Raw genomic sequence first — 21,290 nt, 5'->3', positions numbered from 1 at the left:
CTAGTTAGACTGGGAAAATGAAACCATGCAGCAAAACAATTTGACTGAATGTCAGATGGTGCTATTTGTGCATTTGATGACGTGTGTCTCTGATAATTGATACCAGTAACCTATAAAGCTCATTGTTAATATTGGTTTGGTGTAGAAATCTCCTTAAATCTCTCTCTTTGTTGTCTAGAGCAGTGGTTCCCAACCTTTTCCAATGGCCGTAACAATACAGAGGCCGGATGATATGTTTTCTGAGCACTTTTTATTTGAATGATAACAATGGAACATTCAGGACTGAACTGAAAGCAGGGGAGGCACAATTTTGCTTGTTTGTTTGACATAGACTGATCACTTGTTGAGTCGCCGCCTGTGTCTTGACCTCTTCCGGTTGCTAACAAGCTATCCATTTTGATACTCCAGTTTTCGCCATGGGTGTTATCTTTTATCACACAAGCAGACTAATACATCTTGTGAACTTGAAGTGTTGATGACGGTCCGTGATCGGATACCTGGACTACTGTTATACGCTCAAAACAAACAGAATAATACGTGTACAACCAAAAGACAAATGGAAGATATTAGAGATACTTCGCTGGTATAAAACACAGCCTGTATATAAAACATGCCAGATGGTTGGCGGCTGTGGCACATATCACAACCCATTCTAGAAAGACAATAACACCAAATCTAATCGTTTCTAAATGTGAATCCTTACGTTCAATTGAAGAGGTCCAAATGAAAGAAAAATGCATGATCTAATCACGCATTCCTCAGTCAGAAACCATAGTCAAACTTTTTGCTGAGAAACACTGCAAATCCAACATTAGTCCAACCCCTGTAACTGCAAAACCTCTACGCTTGAAAATGAAGTGACAGTTGTGACAAAACCACAGAAAAACTTAAAGCAGTAATGTTAGACTGAGCGCTGAAGGGAGAAAGACAAGCAGAATAATGACTGGACAAGGATGGAGAGAGTTGAAAACAGACAATGGCGAATGACAGCCAGAGGCGAGAGACCCAACTCAAGAATAGAAACACAATTATAAAATTCCTGTCCATTTTTTCTGGAAAGAGCCTCGTGTTCCCTCCTGCACTGGGCCCAGTCTGTTTGGTCTCCTCTTTATCCACCCCCCCCCCAACACACACACACACACACTGTTTACATCATACTTGAATAGGTTTAATGCAGCTGGCATGTTGCTGACATCCTGTATCTCTGTGTGGCTCCAAAACAGAGCAATGCAAATGCACAAAATGCAGACACAGATGCCTACATCACACACACACACATACATACATACTGTACATATAGACGCATACATAGCGGACACAGACAGGTTCCCTAATCACAGGATTAAAAAATATAAAACATACAAACAGACACACACACAGAAGTAAAGTCACAGACAAATATGGAGATGTACAACAAACACACATTTACAGCAAGTACATCTATCAACGTCAACTACCTTAACCACGTCCCATGCACTCACACCTCAAGTGAAACAGATGACGTTGCCATGGCAACAAATGTGACACATTAGCACATTCTGTGATAATAAAAACAACAACAACATCGGAAAAAATAAGAGGAAGGAAAAAAAAAAAAAAAATTACACAATACCGGAACATGTCCATCACCATTATTAATCATCAGTATGTCTACTGTTGCTTGATTTATTATCTGCATGTCCACCCACATGCATCATGCAGATTTCTTATTAGCACACAACATTTGTGCAGCCTCCCGCTGTGTCTCCGGCTAAGGTACACAACATCAAATACCAGCCTTCAGAACTGCTGCAGCAGAAACTTATATCCTTTTATAGCCCCAGTCTTGAGATTTAACATCTTAATCGAGCTTAAAGGGTCTACTGAATGAATACAGATAAATTGTGTTTATGGAGGTAACAAGATTACACTTTCTAAAAGCCACACTCACCGCCCCCAGAGGCCCTGTGGCGATTTACACACAGCAGCCTCTGACAGATATTTTGATGGAGATTTGTCATTCGTGCACACATGTATGAAACACACTTGCACAGTCAGTTTCATATATATATATATATATATATATATATGAAAAAGTAAGTCGGTTGATCACATTGGACACACAACAGTTGTGTTAGGATTGTAAGCACTGTGTGCACAGTATGTAAAAATACTGACCTCATTATATGGAAGTACTGGCCGGAAGTGACCATTAGTCTAACTACTAGTAGCATGCTCATGTCATTAGCCTCATATTATTGACCTCTTAATTTTGACAGGCTGGTGGTGCTAATGAGTTAACAGGCCCGGGTGTATTAAATGCTTACGTGTAGCAGCGTTGTGCAGTTGACTTGACTGACAGCCTCCACCAACCAGCCAACTGCAGGAAATATGTTCCCAATCTCCCTTCCTGGGCTACAGCATTGAATGATGGACACAAGTGTTTTAGCAAAACATTATGATGTCACGGTTGAGTATTAAGCACCCTCTTCACATTACAATTTTATCCTGATAGACATTTTGATTCCCAACCTGAGGGCCGCAGTGATATTGCAAGTGGGCCGCCAAGTCATTTGCAAAACATTAAAGTTCTGGTGAAAAAGTATGTTTATAAAAAATCAAAATATAAAAACTGTTTTAAATGTTTTAAAACAGAATGATCTTGAAAAACATTTTTTAAAAACTCCTTTCATTCTTTTTTTTTTTGTTTTTGGTATTCATGTTTTGTTTTGTTTTTTCCGGTGATGAACCAATGAGAGGAACTTTAATGTCGTTGCCGACTGGTCCACTTTGCCGGGGGACCCCACCTGTACTTGTTTGCTATCTCAGTCTGATTGCGCGCTAAAAGATCACATCCATGGCAAAAAACTGGAGAATCAAAATGGAGAGCTGGTTCGCAACAGGAAGAATTAAAAGGGTCTAGAGACAGATGGTGTGTCATGGTTTGCCATGGCAGACACCTTTTGTTAGTTTGTTTGGACTTTTGTCACTTCCTGTTTTATTATATAATTGGTTTCCTTGTGTGTCTCAATGTTTTTACTTCCTGTCTTGGTCCTGTTTCTGTGTGGTGATTGTCTGCCCTGCCTTAATGTGTTTCACCTGTGTTCAATCACCCATGCCTCCCTTGTCTATAGTCTTTGTGCTCCCCTTTGTCTCATTGATCTCTGGGTTTTCCTCGATCTGTTCATGTTGCCTGTTCATGTCTGGTTTGCCCTCGGTCTGTTCATGTCCCCTGTGGTTCCTTGTGTTTTGGCCTGTCGTTTAAGTTCTTGTGTTTCCCTGTGCTTCACCAGTGCTGTGTAAGCTCTTTTGTTTAATAAACATTTTGCACCGTCTCCCCTGTGTTGGCTGCATTTTGGGTCCAGCCTTACCCGCATAGTGACAGATCGTGACATGGTGAATCGACAAGTTACCTCTCCCCGTTACACAAAAAAGAAAAAAGTTGACGCTCGGGTGTTTTTTCTGGACACAAAGTTTGAACTGGCACATCTCAGTGACTCTGAGTGGTTGGCTACATCGGGTTACCTGACCGATATTTTCAGCCACTTAAATGGACTTAATCTCGGCCTCCAGGGAACAGCAGTGAACATGTTCAATGTCCAGAATAAGGTCGAAGTGACCATAAGAGAACTGGAGCTGTAGGTTCAGCGACTCGACAATTCAACTTATGACTCATTTGAAAATCTGTCAGATTTTGTGACAAAGGAACAGATTCCGGTTCCCATCAGCATAACCAAAGCTATCAAAGAGCACCTGCAAGGTTTTGAAGACCCAGTTGCGCGAATACTTCCCCATCCCAGATGCGCAGTGAAGTTGGATAGAAAAACCCATTCAGCGACGAGGCCCTCGCAGCCCTGGGCGCAAAAGAGCAAGACAGTCTTGTGGATCTCTCCTGCGACACCGCATTGAAACTGGTGTTCTCACAGAAGCGAGTGAAAAACATCTGGCTTCATGTTGCTTCTAAGTATCCCGACTGTTGAGCCAGATCTTCCACTGAGACTCCCACTGTTGTGCCAAGCATTTGGTGGCAGCTATGCAACATCAGCCGTCTCATTAGGTGAGTCAACATATTGTTGACCTACTGTTGAACCAATCCACTGCTCTATAATTATCAATAAGTACGAGTGCAATGTTTTAATTTTGTTTTGTTGCAATTGTTGCTTTGCTTATTTAAATATTTTTCTTCTGGTTATGCCTATAGGCTGAATTTACAGTATAATCACATTGAATTTGTGTATGTTTTGATTGTGTATTCTCGATTTGATATAAAACATAATTTCATTCATTGAAAATGAACCAGCTGTGGATACGTGTCAGGGATGAAAGCCCCTGTATGAGCCAGCAGTGGATGTTGCATGTAGTGCAAAAGGACAAACACATACTGGAGCAGGAAGTAAATCCACTGGTGATGGACTGTTGTTTTTAAAACCATGACGTCTTCATATTGTTGGCATTTTTTAATGTTGTTTCTTTGCAATAATGGCTGCTGCTTGTATTTAAGTTTGGTCTGGCTTTGCCCATGCTTAATTTACAGCATAGACCTACATTGGTTTTATGTTTGTTTACAGGCCTATCCATTTATTTCTTATTTGTTTAGCGATACCATTATATATTTCGTAATCATTTATTTGTTAAATAGCCTATTGCAGACAGCCCATTTTATGTAGTGCAGATGGACAGCTCCTTCAAAACTCTGTAATACTGAAAGTGGTGCAACATGTTTCAGATGCTGTTTTTGCAGAACCCATTATTTGGGTCGGATGTGGGTCGCCAACATTTTTGACATTTTCAAGTGGGCCTCGAGTTGGAAAAGGTTGGGAACCCCTGGTTTAGATAAAACATTACTCAGCTTTAAATAAAGTCCTGCTCAGCTGCAGTATCATGTCTATCAAGATCATACACCTGATTCCACTTTTGTTTCTTTATTACAAAATAAGAGCATGCATTTATTCAACCCCCACCACTTGAACATTTGAAGAACTAGCTTCACTGAAAGAGTCCAGCAGTTGCTCATTTCTTGTATCCAATTTGAAGTTGTCACTGCGGCAGTGTTCAGTACAGCTGCAAGCAAGACTGTGGCAAAAACAACCTGTCAAAGTTTCTGTTGCCTCCTACGAAAGTGTCATAAAAGATGAGAATCACTGCTCCCCTCCAAAAGTGCCATGATCAGATCGAATGTAAATCTGAATGCAAGGCTCATTTGGGATGCAAATATGAGAGTAAGACATTTTCCCTGGCAGCAAGTAATATTACTTCTAAAAGATTCATAAGTGAAATACTGCATATATGAGCAGTGAGCAAAAAATCTACATCTAATTGCTAATGTGCTTGGTCATTCTTCCATTTGTTTTTTTGATTCTCAGGGAAGCCACATCTCACCCACTCTGCATCAGCGGGAATTCAGTCTAAAATGACATTTTTGTCTAAATACAGTTATGTCTAGCAAAACTCAATAGTTTTAGACAGGCAGTGGCAAAATTTCTCACTTAGTTACAGGTTTATTTGATGCCAAACTTTATTTGATGCGGCGGAAAATAAAATTTGAATCAAAATTTCAGGCTTTCGAAGGCAGCGGGTTCACAAAAGGCTATCATACCTGAGGCCTGTGTTCATACAGGAATGGTATGGGTTTTGTTGGGGTTGGGCTCGGATTGTCATGGTCGAGCATGGAGCCCTTAATTTTTCACCTCCAGCAGAGCAGTAGAGGGTTACTTGAAAGTCCTGACTTGGAAGTCAGATTGGGCAAGAGTGGAAAGGTTCATATTCCATTTCACCCTTGGAGCGCACATATGTAGTATTTGAAGGCGCTTTGAGGTTACAGTTAAAAGCATAAAAAAAACATCTCTTACGTCGCACAAGGGTGCTGTAAATGTTGAAAACCTCTTATTAATCCATTTATCAGCTGAGTGCAGGTGTGAGCTTGAGTTTGCTTGCGTCCTGGTGTGCTAATGTTTGTGTGGCTATATGTGGGGGTGTGTGTGTGTGTGTGTGTGTGTGTGTGTGTATGTGTCATTTCTGTGTGTGTCACCTTGCTATCCACGACGAGGTTGCGAATGCAGCCGGCGAAGTGTTTATGCTGAAGCTGGGGGTAGATGTAGGGGATGTCCTCGTTGACACCGCCAAGCTGCAGGACCTGGCTCATATTCAGGTGTCTGAAACACACAAACACACGGACACACGCATATACAAACTGGCACTGCTGACAATCAGGGCTCATGGTACAATTAATGCATGCATTGCCATATCCTTGTCATTTGGATACAATTGTTGGAATGACTTGGAACTCAAACATGGAGGTGTTGACATATTTGAACACAATATGATTTTGCCGCATAATTAGTGACATTTTTGTAGCCACTGCTGTAGCTTATGACCAACCTAATGTTATCAGCTTTTCAACATTTAACACAGAAAATCAAAGGTGACCCTCAAAAGAATGCACTAAAAGATGCTCCTTAGAGCTGAAGCTGTAGGTTTGTCACTATGTGTAAGCGTTTACATAATGCACTTAGTCATTTGATCTTTTTTGAATACAAACATATTGATAAGTGCAGCTTTAAGATGAAGACCACAATACCATGCAAAGGATGGATGAAACTTGAGTTTCATCTAGTTTCTATAAAAAACATTAACAGCAGACAGATAAGAATGGAGTGATGCACAGTTTAAGTGGTACAGAGTGATACAAGCATAAAAGTCTATACATCCTATGAGCTTATTCTCATTTTACATGTATATTTGTCCACAGCCCTTTCATGATAATCACCCTATGATTATGTTCCCTCACTTTTTACGTCAAGTAACGACTTGGAAATCAAAAGTCTTTCCTCTGGCCCCAATTAAAAGGACATCAAATGACCCTGACACAAATTCCGCCACGTATCCCCACGCATAAAGTCACAGCTCTCTTTGAAAAAAAGATGCGTGTATGTGTACGCTCAGGTGTCTGTGCGTACCTGTCAGTGTTGGGTGTAACGCCCATCACTTCACAGGAGGAGTGGTCCTCGGTGGTCAACCAGCTGCCCAGACCCTCCATTTCCATCACCGCTGCCCCTGAACAGCGATCCAGGGTGAAACGCACTTCCTGCAGAGAACACACAAACAAGCACGTGCTGGATAGGACTAATGTTATCAGACAGTATATGCATCAATAAAGCTCCCTAATTATTGCCTTTACAATGAATTTACCTCCTGTTGCTCTTTTACCATTATAACTATAGTTGTATCTGCCTGTCTTACTGTCACTTATTTCATTAGTGCATATTACATTGCTGCTGCTTATTATGTCTCTTCTTAAAGTGACAAATGCTTAAGCTGGTTAAGCACAAGCCATGACAACCTATTTCTAATCAGCTCAAGCTCAAGTCATTTATCCCTTCTACTGTTTGACTCTCTTTAAAGGTTAATAGTAACATAAGAAAATGATGAACGAAACAAAACAAAGTAACATTAAAGTTAAAGACAAGGTCAGAACAAATGTTTTTTGTTTTTTTTTAATCTTACACATGCAGCTCACATCACACTTACCTGATATAAAAATTGGCACCAAACTAATCACAATTACTCTGCTGGTTAACAACGCTCTGTGTGCGCTAGTGTTTTAGCATGCAGTTGCAGCCATTAGTACTGTGTTGAAACAATACAAAGAACTAATGAATTTACCTTTTTCACATTTGTGATGAAAGCTTTCACATGTTGTCAGAATACAACCTCGCCAAACTCATTTATATGTCCGAAGAACAGATGATTTAATTGCAATATCTCTGTCAGATATTTAAATGTATAAATTAGTGTAGGGCATTAACTTTAACATATTCCCACTTTGGAACGGTAAAACATCAATCTTTATACGTCAGATAATGTTAGACATGATTAATAAACATATTAGGCCATATGTAAGAACACTTTTGTATTCTTAGTTTAAATCTCTACTTTTTTCTGTTTGTGCAAATGTCCAAAGTTGGATTAACCAAACTCTCTTAACTGCATATACTTGTAATAAATTGCCTCTTCCAAACTGAAAAACATCAACTGTTCATTAGTATGAGTGCTTTTTAATAAGAATTTACCATAAGCATAAACAAAACCATAAATTGCTGTAAGCTGTTCCACTCACACATTTTTAAAGATTTAGTTACTAAAATGTTTCCAAAGAGTTAAAAAAGAAAGTCACACAAAAATCGCAGAAAATATTAATAGAGCTACCAATAAAAAGATAGATAGATACTTTATTTATTCCCTAAGGGAAATTCATGTGTCCATTAGCTCATTGCTGATAATAATAATAATATTCATAATAATAATAATATTTCAAAATGTTAATAATAAATAAACAATAATAATTAGATTAGTCCACTGCCTTTGGCTGAGGTGTTGTATAGCCTGATGACAGTGGGAACAAAGGATCTCCTGAACCTCTCTGTTCTGCAGCGCAGTGAGATGAAACGTTTGCTGCAGCTGTAGCTGCTTCTCTGTCCTGTCAGAATGTTGTGGAGAGGATGGTTGGTATTGTCCAAGATGGCCTCCATCTTACATTGTATGCGTCTCTCCACAACAGTTCTGAGTGAGTCCAGACTCCTGCCAAGAACAGACCCAGCCTTTTTTGATGTCAATGACATGTCGTCAGAGCTGTGACAGAAATTTAAGAGTGAAGGGTTTGACATGAAGTTACTGTCAAAAGAAGATGACAGTAAAGGGAGGTGGGCGAGATAATATCATACAGTAGGTGATGTTAAACTGTCCGGTACGACTGAGGATGTTCCCCTGGACAGCGACTTGCATAAAGACACTGAAACAGCCGTTGAACTGAGGTAATGAACTGTATAATTGATGGTTTTACTATATACAGTAAAATGACAGGATGTTTGTCACTTCAGGCTTGTAGTTTTACTTCAAACCTAGTATCAACAGGAGGCACATGTTTTCAGACACAGCAGCTAATACACTGTATACCACCAGCTCAGTAGCATCAACTAGGTCGATAGAGGCACATAAACAGTGGATTAAAAAAAGAATTAAACACTGACACTTACTTCCCTGTATATATCAACACTTAACTTCGATTGTAATGTTACTGTTATTGTTTGTGAATTGCAACAGCTGGCATCTGTTGTAGTGTTCACAAAGGATAACGCTAGCTTGCTCAGACTAACTAACTATAGATCATAATGTGTGCTGGCTGCTGTCACTTCTGTTCAGTCTGTCAGAATATAACACTGACTTTTTATACATTTTTTCACATCATGGGTTTGTCGCCTTAATGGCCAATTTAAACTACTGCTTGCACACTCACTACATGGAGGTGTGTGTGTTAGCACACTGTGTGAGCAGCAGCTTCTGTTGTTTTCTGTTTTTTCAGCTGGAATCATGGAATATCATTGTTATTGGTTTCATGACATCCTTAATTTACACTCACAACAATAAGTAAACAACTTCAGTCCGCTACAAGTTCCCATAGTTTCAGAGGACAATGGCAATGCTTCCTTAAGAAGAATGATCTCAAATTTCTTCTGCTCTATTATTCCTACAGTTTATTGTTGTATGTTGTCCTTATCCCATACAGTTCACAGTTTAAAACACTGTTCATGGTGAGATTCTTGGCTGCTGGCTCACAAAGTAAATCTCCAGACAGTAGCTCTGTCCTTGCTGCTTTTGATCTCATGCCGTCACACAAGCAGGTTAGATAAGCTGACTATTCAGGACAACTGAATAGATTCACTTGTGATTTAGAATAATACCATTGTGATGCAGCATAATCCCTGCTGTAATAACAACATTCTCAATGCATTTTTGTAGTCAAGCGATTCCGGGTAATGCTGTCATATTATTCCAAGTCTTGGTGCATTCATGTATTCATTTGGTCGCTCTCATTCTGAACACCGAGCAAAGTACTCATGTTCATGCATATGTCAATGTGAAGCTCACCCTGACGTCTTTCATTCCAAAGAAATTTAACAGATAAAAAACGATGAACAATACTGGTGAGTTTTTTGTTACACTGATGGTATGTTACTGTGTAGAACAGTTTGGTACAGGGCACAAATTACACACACTAACACACTCACACTTCAGTGGCAATCTAGTGGTTCCTGATTGCAGGCCTTTCTTAAAATGGTTAGCCTGCACTTAAGCTTGTGTAAATAGTTTATTTGAAGGGGGGTGACATTAAGAGTCTTTGAGTAAGCATCTACACAAAGCAAATTTAATTGACCTAACTGTAACAATTTTAGGTTTTAATCAAATTGTCCTCTGAAGGTGCTGGACATGAAAAGGCATTTATTTTTGGCAAAGTTCTGACAAAAATCTGACTCAGTCCTTGCTTTTACTGCAGCGGTCCTCATCCATGTTGGGTTGATTTCACCCAAAACAAGGTTGAGATGCAGCCGGTCCAGCTGCTTCAGAGCGTCCTAAGCTCAGAGTGAGACTGTGAGGCTGGAAGTACTCAGGCTGGGTTATATCAAAGACTCTAAAAATAGGATCACTGACTGTCTTCTTGATATTTAAGAGGGACAAGAACTATACGGCGGTGGTTATGAGCGAGTCCTCGGAGGTGAAGAGCTCAAGGCGGTCCTCGGTGAAATGAAGATTAGCTTAATTTCGCTCTAATTGAATTCGCCAGAAATGATCCTGGGAAGAAAATGTCATAGGAGGGCCATTGCAATCATTCGTCTCACTCATCACTATTACATCCCTTTGTACTGTACAGTGCAGAGAGTTCTGCACCGCTAAATTACATCTTAACATCTTCCCCATTTGGATCCTTGGGAAATAATCATGTCAAGTAGGATTGCATGGGGCCAAATGACTGATATCTGGAGTTCATGAGATGAAATAATTTTGGAAGCCCAGCTATAAGGTTGTGTTCATTTGTTCACGACAGGAATCATTGTTTGCACCGAATACGTTTGTTTAGTTTATTGTTTGGCAAACAATTATTACTCCAATGTTGGAGAGCTCTCTTTTTTGCTGTTATATGACTGGTCCAGAATGCCATGATCGAGCATGTTCCCCTGCCACTGGTGTTCAGAACTGATGGAACAGGCAGAATTTATTTTTGGTCTATCTACTCATATCAACTAAGGTTCAGAGTGGTGCTCTTAGAATTGTGCATGAAATATGGCCAAAACTTAAATTGAGTTTGTGGAAATGACATAAATACCAGGACGTAAGCACTGCCCAATAATATAAAGTCTAATTTCAGTCACATCATCTGCAAGATGCAAGAGCAACTTCTTTCTTGCATGTGAGCCATTGTGGTAGATGTTCAACATGTGTGAACACCAACAAAGGTGCAGATCACCTTCAAAGCTACACTGTGTTAGGGGTTTATTGGCTTTTTTTCCCCCTCATCCACAAACATGTTCAGTAGTAATGTCCTCTACTTTATAATCTGCTTCAACATGCTGACAGCATGGGCAGTCTCAGAGGACAAAGAGGTGGTTATAGGAGCTGAACTCTTCTCAGGGGGAAGGACATAGATAATCACTAGCACTCATACACTTTAATTTCTTGTCTTGTATCAGTAAGTGACATGTCTTCGCCCACATGGGTGCAGAGAGGATGAACATGGCATGTTTATATCAACATGACAATTGTGCAGTTGTCTGCCATTTTACACAAAAGTCAGAAGTCAACAGAATGTTTTAATACAGGAAAACATTTCTTGATTTTAGTAAGAAAAGTGTGAAATTGAAAGCAAAAAAAAACAAAAACAAACAGCCGCCCCAAAAATAACCTGTTTTTCATCCTCTAGTTTTGCTCAGTGTGAATCTACTTGAAGCTTGTTTGTTAAGTGGTGATAAATGGCGGTTGGTGTTAAATGGGTGAAGCGTCCCACCTTGCTGTTGCTGCGGACATCCAGCCGATGCCAGCGCCTGTCTGCCACGTTCACGTTGCCTGGCAACTGTAGTACCACTGTGCCAGAGCCGTGGTTGATTTTCAAGGTGGGGGTCCCATCTATCAGCTCTAGATGGAGAGAGAGAAAAGGGGAGAGCCGGGAGGATTGGTGAGGGGTGAGATTACTTTCTTTGAAATCAGCAGGTTTTAAGAAATATTGAGTTTTAAGAGCTGCTGTCAATAGTTTGGTTTGTTGACATCCAATATTTGATGCTGTTCAAGTCTCTAAAACAGCATTGAAATCACTGTAACTAAATGATGCATGCCAAAGAATTAAGTGCATAAAATTGCATATATTATGGAGTACACACTGACAGTGTGGTAAACTGCTAACGTTGTCTCTGTATATCAACATTAATGAGGATTACTGCACAGAGCCTGTTGTGATATCCTTCTTTTTTTTCTTCACATTTCACGGCAGTCAACAAACATCAGACAAAAGTTATTACATTCTATTTTCTGATTTACTCAAATGGGAAATTAAAAGTTAATGAAGTGGTTAAGGCTGCTTGCTGTGTGCATATGTGAGGAATTACGGGATCACATGTCTGCCAACCAGCACTGGCAATCCATCATCATGCATGCCGAACCTCAAAAGTTCATACAGCCACATACCTGTGAACACTAAGCATCTTATTGTTTCTGCTCATACTGCTGTGGCTGCCTTGACTTCTTACTTCGTGCAACAGTAGCCTCTATTTAGAGACCGCATTACAACTTTCAAAATGTCAATATCTGGACTTTATAAAACCGGATCTCCATTTTTACTCCTCTAACGTGTCTATGTTATCAGGTCAAAAGGATAAAACTGGTGTTATTTTATTTTTCCTCCTGTTGCTGTTATTGCCTGTGGAAAATGTCTTCCCACAGTCAGAAGCAGCTTTGATTAATGCTGTCTGTCATGTTAGTGTTCTGCAGTGTTTTATCACACAGCTGATTGTTACATTACACCTTTTCATTAATCTGCAGTCTGCAGCAGCGAGGACAAGAAGTAAACTTCTGGAAAAAAAAAACCAAAGAAAAACTGTGTCAGTAAAATGATTTACATTCAATTCAGGAAATGGGAAAATTACTACTGTGACTGCAGCGACTTCACAGAAAATATGTTGTAATTGTGTTGTTTTGAAGTTATGGCTTATGTGAAGACTGTTGTATGTCTCTGCTGGTTGTATTCAATTAAAAATAATAATAGGCCGTCACAGTTCATGTCCAATAGCTCATTGTTCCCAATTTTCCCCATTGCCACCCCTGCAGCTACATTTCCCACGCTGCCCACCGCAGAATTAGGGATTCAGTTTCCACCGAAGCATTTAGTTCTCATGTTTCATTTTGAGTACTCCCATTTGGCAATTTCCTGGTTATCGCCTCGTCCGGCAAACTGAGGTGGTTACTGTTACTGAATACTAGAGTTATAATTTAGCCCAAAAAATAGAAGTCAAAATCCAGTGTGAGTTTTGCTAACTTCTAACGTTGTCTTCATTTATAAAACAGACAGTTCTGCTCTTTGATTAGCTATGATTGGCTGAGCCACACACGCACAGTGTGAGCGGGTCTACAGTGTGAGTGGTATACATTTACTGTCTCTTAAGTGGTCGTGGTTGTGATTGTTTGTTCATGTCACAACCTAACAACAATACAACACTAGAAACAGTATGAATTTATGCCTGATTTTGCTGCTTGCTTTTATCTGCTAACTTATATCTGATGAACTCATTACAAGATCATATTAGTCTAACACTCTCTGCTCTCCCTCCAAAAACAGTTCAGTAATGATAACAATAATAGTATTATTAAGCAAAGTAAAACAAGTTTTATTTCAGTTTTCACTTTTAAATCAAGGTTGCATGTTTAGGTCCCTCTAAATTTCTGAGATTGCTAAGCAACGTCAGTAGCTCTGCTGCAGCAGTGAAAACAAAAGAGAGAAGAGAGATCTGTGTTGCCAGATCTCGACAGGTCTTGAACAAAGTCAATTTTCTCCTGGTCTGTCCGTCTGAAAAAATATCATTGTAATGTCAGAATGTTGTGGAGATCTGTGGCTTGTGAAAAATGGATCCAATATTTATTTTGGTGACTACATTGGGTGAAAGAATCATAATCTGTGATCACATTCACCACTCCCATTGAAATGAGCGGACTCTGACCTGCCGCCGGTCTCCTAAAGGGGAAGGTGACAAAACCCATGTGCCGCAGATACAGGAAACGATTGTAAGTGCGCCGTCTCTTTTCTCAACCGTCTCTGACGGGCCTGTAAGAACTCCAATGTGAGGCGCCCTGCAGGCATCCTAACCAGAAGCCTCCTACAATTGCACAATTAACGACGATATCCAGATAAATACTAATAATCAGCTCCACGTTGTGCCTAACGACCCCCCGTATCTGTTAACTGAAGCCTCTTGGGGCTTATTGCTTTAGTTTGAGTCAGTAGAAGTTGGAAGTCAAAGAGAGGCTGACAAAAATCAAATTCTCTTCTTACTGCTCTTCAATCTGCCGTGTGTCTGACTTCAGCGGAGCTTTCGTCATCCCTCTTGCTGCATCTCTCGCAATGTCAGTCTGTCTATCAACACTCTTTCATCTCCTGTCTCTCTTTTACCTCCTGCCTTGCTTCACCCTTTCATTTAGTTTTTCACCATAACTGACTTTTTTTTTTTCCATTGTGCTGCTTTCAAATAATTCACATACACTTTCTACTGTCATTCCGCTTTTTAACTGTGCCTTTTATGAAACCACTGTTTTCTATCAAGCTTACTTATGACATGTATCAAGATGTGAACCTGAACCTTAATGTTTGTGTGCAATCGCATCATCGCCACCTTCTCAAATGATTTCAGGTGATAGATCTTACAGCATCTTCACCTTGAGCTAGAATAAATTAGGTGTTGTTGAGTGGGTGAGATGCTGCTCTTCTCTAATTGCCTTGTCAAAGCTGACATGCGCCTTTGTGATGAGTGCCCCATACTTCATTATGCTACCTCTCATATAGGTAAAAAAAAAAAAAAAATCCATTGCCCTGGCTGTGTCATTTTTTAATCCACAGGGAGTGCAAGTTTGCTGTTAGCCTCTCTTTGCCTCTCAACTTTTCTTCAATTACCTGCAAGTTGATTTAGCCTGCTCTGGCTGCAAAATGAGTTGCTGCTGCACTTCAGGAATGATCCAATTAATTTTAATATATTGGCAGAGGCCAGACAATTGACCAGAAAGAAGAGAGTAAATTCAATACATCAGTTCAATCCAAAAACCTCCCTCCTTTGTTTAACTTATCCGCTGTGGTCTTTAGGCTCTACCTCACTCTCCTTAAATCTTGGTCACCTTATTCATTCCCTTCTCTCATTTACTGCCCCCCTGGGACCCTTCACCTTTTTTTTTTTTTTTTTCTTTATCTCACTCATCTCAGTCTCTCAAATTTCCAGTCTTCAGGCTGCCCCCTCCTCACTCTCTGCGGAATTTCTGTCTTTCTTGAACCCCAGAGTATGCTAACGCTATCAGTGCCAACCCTCCGTTTACACCCACACTGGGGCAGCCAGATATGTCGGAGCCGGCAGTGTACACTGACGGCCACAAAGGACACCTGCATAAGTCTGACTAAAAAGATCTTTTCACAGATGTGCACATGGACATATGTATGTTCGATGTACGCACAGACAGACACCCAGAACCCAGTTAAAAGGTAGATTGACCAACTGATCGCCTGCCACGTCTGAGGAGCGTTCTTGTCAAGATTGACGTGACATTATCCCAGGAGATGAGGACAGACTTCAGTGGTCTCAAAGGAGGAGCACAGGGGGAGAAGCATAGCAGCAAGAAGAGAGAGAATGGGTGGGGAGTGGGGGAGTGGGGGAGTGTGTGGGGGGGGGGGGGGGGGGGGCTGCAGGTGACAAGTGGGATGATGGACAGTGAGGGGAAATAGATGAGAGATGAACAGTGCAGGCGAAACAAAAGGGAGAATCAAAGGGTGACAAGCAGAGAAGAACACGAGGAAATGAGAGGACAAATAGAAAGCAGATGGAGGATGCAAAAGAAATAAAGATTCTGATATGCTCCAGTGCCCCAGCTTCATCAAATGAGTGTGAATCAGATCAATCAATTATTTTTTGTTAATATACTTAACAGACTTGCAGCAATTAAAGCTGTGTAAATTCAAATGTTTTTTTTGTTTTTTTTGGTTCAAACGAAGAATATATGAGCCTGATTTATTCATCAAGAATGATTCTCACAATCTGCGATGAGACAGGAGGACAGATTTTTATCAGGCGCTCTATGAGATGTGGAAACCAGACAGATCATTCTATCATTCAGTCTATTAGTGATAATCATACAATAGTAAACAAACCCTTCAACCAGGGTAAATGAATAGGACACATACAGGAGTCCTATTAGTGCGTGACTAAACATACTTTAAAGGTCCCATATTGTATAATGTGAGATTCCCATGTGTTCTTTGATTATGAAGCAGGTCTATGTTATGTTGAAAGTAGAAAGCGCTCAGTCCACAGTATTTAGAAACTGAGCCTTAAAACAAGCCGACTTCCTGACCTTTGTGATGTCACAACATGGCAGTCACCGTTCTCAGCCATGCCTCAAGCCCCGCCCAACTCGAATCACCATCCAACCTGTGTTTACCTGAAATCTTTTTATTGGATCACTCAGAAAACAGCCACTGAGATAATTTTTGGTTCTTAAAAATATACACAAATATATTTTCTTATGGATCAATACTTCAAATAAAAAGTGTAAAATGAGGACCTTTAAAAGTAAACTATGAGAGAGAACACTGATGAGGCAAAAACCAACAATGAATTTAACCAAAGTAGCCAAAGCTTTAGCCTAGAAGCCGCTGTGCAACCGAACATTATTTTTTCATCAGCAAGAGGGAGAGAAAAAGACAAGTAAATGGGAGATCTGACATTCAAATATTTGTTTCAGGTTTGGGTTTGGTATCAGCCTTGATACTGACCTTATTAAGAAGGTCAGGTATGAGCCAGACATGATATGTCAACATGAAATACTTTTGGATTTTCAGCTCTTCTCTTCCTCATTCATTTTCGCAGCTGTGAGATAATTGTGATGTGCTTTGGTTTGTTTTGTTACTCCCTCGTCACCACAACTAATTTCTCATTGCATTTGTGTGATTCCCATACAAGACATGTATGATTGAGAGAAAGCTTCTGCCTGCTGGTTACAAGTAGAAATGAAATACATATCACTTGCATTATTATGCATGGTTTTACTTTTCATAGCCTAAAACAACATTAGATCTGTTTTTGTCCTATGAAACTCCAGCAAATATTCAAAGTAAAGCCCCAAGAAACACTTAGCAACATTATATTCTTAACAAATGAACAGCAAAACAATAGGCAACCAAGTATGTGCTGGAAATCTAAATAAATCTATAGTTTTCACTGTGATAGAGAAGCTCTCAGGGATTTGTCCCTCTCGTCCAAACCATGTGGGAAATGCTCCAGAGCTGGAGAAGAGAACGGATCGATTTCTAGATCACTTATTATTTGCAGAGTTACTTTAAACTGCAAAGTAGAAATAATTAAAACTCTACTATAAAAAATATAAACTATAAAACTATATATAACTATAAAAAAGATGCATTATTTTAAGATTAAGATTATTGTTCTTATCATTGGCATAATAACTACTCAACTTCTCTTTTGATGATTTGGCAAAGTTGAATGGAACTGAATTGAGAAACACAGACAGACACATAGAAACAGAGACAGATAGAGAAAAAAGAGCGAGAGATGAGCTGGAGAGGCATGCTGGGAATGCAGCAGGCTGGCAGGCCAAATGGGTAGCTACATCTTCATAGGGGCCAAAATGCCTTTTAAATGCTCTGGGTGTACTAGGGTTAGGACAAGACTTTGCTCTTAAAGGGGTCATCCACATGACCATGCTTCTTATCTGCTCCTCATACGTAATTCATTACCTCCTACTCTGAGACAGACAAGAGGGAGGGGGAGAGAGAGAGAGAGAGAGAGGGAGGGAGGAGGAGAAGAGAGAAAGCGTGTACGCTTTGTGTGCAAGGAGAGCTTGAACCCCCACAGAGTTGGGGCTCTTAAATATAAAAAATGTCCTCCTCTTCTGACGGCCTGGGGATACACAGGAGTCAAACTGAGAGCATATGGACTGCATAAACAGCATTACAAATCATACTGGTACACACATATACCCACCCATCACCCACACAAACACACATACACACACGCAGGAGCAGTCACATATACACTAATGCAACAGAGAAGTCAGCCTGCGTACAAATCAGCAGGTGATGCAGCAAGTGCAGAGCAGAGATCTTCTTGTATAAACGATCTGTCAGCTAGCTAGCCAGCCCCGCAGCCAACGCATATTGGATCCCCGCATCCAGCAGCAGTTCCTATTTGAAAGCCATTGCAGAGCTAAGCTGGGGGGCACTGCTACAAAACAGCTCTGTGGAAAATGAACATAACGCCAAAGTGAATCTGTGTGTGTTGATGTGTGCTGTTGTTCGCTTTTTCTTCGATTTGCGGTCTTTATTCATGAATCAGTCCTGTTTTCTCAGAGTGACACCATATGAATAAATATCAGACTATAGTGCATGCTGAGAATATGTTCTTCAAGAGAAGAGTTAAAAAGAAACGCGCCCTCCTTACAAGTCCTTATCCGACCCCCCTGCCAGCAAACTTTTCCCACCCTCTGCAAAGGTGCAGTAATTACACAAATTTAATTTGTCTTGTTAATTTGTCTATTGATTGGACAAGCACTGGCCTCTGGCTGGCGGTCTTTGCATGCATGTGTGAGAGAACGGTCCGGCGTGTTTGCTCAGGAACCTGAGAGGAGGTCTGAAGCTTCCAGCCATGTTTGTCATTTATTGTTGACCTCGTCGCACACAAAACGTTTCTGTGACAATCAATTTCACTAATACAACTGAGGGCAAAGTGTAGCATCGCTGATCAGGCCGGGTAGACATGATGCTAAGTGAGGCGGTTATATTGTGTGTGGTACCAGGAGTATTGATGCAAAAAAGTCTGTGTCTGACAACGTCTAAAAGTGCAAGACTTGGAGGAATGCCAATAAAATGCAAATGCAAATGCAAAGAAGATTAATACCACTTTTATGTTTGTAACCTAAATATGAAGCTACCACCTGCAACCGATTAGCTTAGCTTAGCATAAAGACAGGAAGCAGAATCTCTCAAACTCACCAATTAACATGTTATATCATGTTATAATGTGTTAAATCTGCACAAGTTGACAAAGTGTAGTTTTATTACAGGTTATGTGCTTGGCAATTTCTCTGCTGGTAATTTCCTGGAGGCTTCTGGCAGTCTGCTGGTTGCCTGGCAACCAAACAGTGATGACAAGTCTTCAGCAAATGCATTGCACCTGTCAAGACGGTGCACAGCAAGTAAGTTTGTTTCCCAGAATATTAAAATATTCCTCTAAGGTAGGCTGATAGGCTGTTCCAAAAGAACTCAACAAAATGACCCAGGATTTGCCAAAGAAAAAAAATTAAATCAGTTTAACTTGTGGAGAAATTTTTCATTTCATATCTTGTGCCATATAGAAGAAATGTGCAGCTTGTAGGCAATCATGTGTTTTACTGGGGTCACCTTGTTCCAATTTCCAATTATTTTGCCTTCATCAATTAAAAATCATCCATAATTGAACGGAAGGACACATCACTTCTCTTAAAAGCGGTGATAACGCAACAGCTCACCAACACCTTGAGGGAATACCTTCAAATTTAGCACCAACATTCACTTGAACTCAAGGATGAAGTGATTAGATTTTGGTGGCCAAAGTTTCAAAGTTCAAGGTCACAGTTCTCGTGAATGCAATATATAAGGAACACCCAGAGGGAATTTCAACAAATTCATATGTTTATTATGACACATTTTCACAAAGTGTCTATTAGGATAATATTATGAAGTGATGACATTTTACATCCAAAAGGTCAAAGGTCAACTTCAATGTGACATCGTAACGTTCTGCAAAATCTTTCCACACATTAAATTTAACCGATTGTAATACAGGTATAAAAACCTACTGTAAGTATATCACAGATCAGATAACCACTGGGAAACACCCTCGGGGGGTGTGTGTGTGTGTGTGTGTGTGTGTGTGTGTGTGTGTGTGTGTGTGTGTGTGTGTGTGTGTGTGGGGGGGGGGGGGCACAAGTAGTAACGACATGAGAAAGTCAGAGTGAATGCCAGTCAGACTGGTGGTGGCGCAGCTCGAACAGTGATGAAAAATGTAACTTCAAAGCTGAAGCAAAAGGTGGTCACTGGAAACATGTGGGCCACAAATACCCAGGAAAAGTGATGCACGTTAAATCTTCCTCGACTAAATCTTATCTTGACACAAGCTGGACACGAGCCACATGTTAATAACAAAGGTCTCCTTCCAGCTTCACAGCTTTTATGGACACCTACAAAAATGTAAAAAAAACCACCTCCTCTGGTTACAGAGCAACAATCACTCATGTATTACATATCACTGGTGTGAGCCTTGTGGCAGAGAGGCAGCTTTTACAAACAACTGAATATTCATTTGAAATTTTAAGTGCATGTCTGCATTGTTATTAGCTGTAAATGCCTATTAGCTATTCTTAAGCGCTAGTAGTTGAAATTATAAATTAGTATGCAAATACAGTTTGCTGTAAGGCTTGGCTGCATATTTGCATTCTGTTATGCTGCTTTTACAGCAGACTCTATACACCGCAATCAAAATAACTGTTTTCAAAAACGCCAACACACTCCCTGAAACAAATCCTGACAATTATCAGAAGTGTTTGCACACAAAAGCAGCTCAGTTGGGCTGGTACGATTTGCGTTTGTTTGTGGCTTGAGTCGCACATCATGATCGTTCATTTTAAAAGGTTAGTCTGCACTCATGAATAAAATATATGTACAGGATTGTTCAGGAAAACTAAATATTGTTCTTTGAACTGCTGCTCTTTTGTACTGGGCATGTGTAAGAAGGGCTTAGCTGGGAACAAACTGACCCTGAACCGTTCACAAAGATGTCTGCACAGCTGACTTCACAAATTAATAAACGACATTTACATGCTAGTGAAATATAAATGGTTTTAAGGCAACATCTGACGTTCTGGTCTTACCTAGAATACAAGAGGTCATCTTAGGTATGGGTATTATTATTATTATATTATTATATCAGCTCTGTAAAAAGCATGTAATCTCTTCTCCCCCAGTGGCTGAAGATTGGATATAGTACACAGCAACGTTCCCAGTGTGTGTTTGTGTGTCGTACACCTTCTCTGGCCTACACAGCAGGGCTGGCTTGGTACAGCTGCCCTGCGGCAGGATAAAGTGCGGATGAGTGGGCGGCTTTGGAACAGCAAACCAACATCTCAATGAGAAGCTGAAGGTCTGTCTGTGGAGATGTGTGTATGTGCGTGTGTGTGTGTGTGTG

The 21,290-nt window shown here is 40.3% G+C and overlaps 1 protein-coding gene across 2 annotated transcripts in view; it reads right to left on the bottom strand.

Moving 5' to 3' along the window:
• Nucleotides 1-21,290, bottom strand: part of si:ch211-186j3.6 (neural-cadherin) — a 308,958-nt gene that overhangs the window by 63,203 nt on the left and 224,465 nt on the right. For both annotated transcript variants that reach the window (XM_056399571.1, XM_056399635.1), the window contains 3 exons: nucleotides 11,816-11,943; nucleotides 6,936-7,063; nucleotides 6,008-6,131 (listed from right to left, as the gene is read on the bottom strand). In XM_056399571.1, coding sequence (XP_056255546.1) covers nucleotides 6,008-6,131; nucleotides 6,936-7,063; nucleotides 11,816-11,943 — 380 coding nt within the window. The remainder of the gene's footprint in view (nucleotides 1-6,007; nucleotides 6,132-6,935; nucleotides 7,064-11,815; nucleotides 11,944-21,290) is intronic.

The sequence above is a fragment of the Seriola aureovittata genome, chromosome 1 (genome assembly GCF_021018895.1).
Source record: "Seriola aureovittata isolate HTS-2021-v1 ecotype China chromosome 1, ASM2101889v1, whole genome shotgun sequence".
Taxonomy (NCBI): domain Eukaryota; kingdom Metazoa; phylum Chordata; class Actinopteri; order Carangiformes; family Carangidae; genus Seriola; species Seriola aureovittata.
This window is presented reverse-complemented; position numbering and strand designations above follow the sequence as displayed.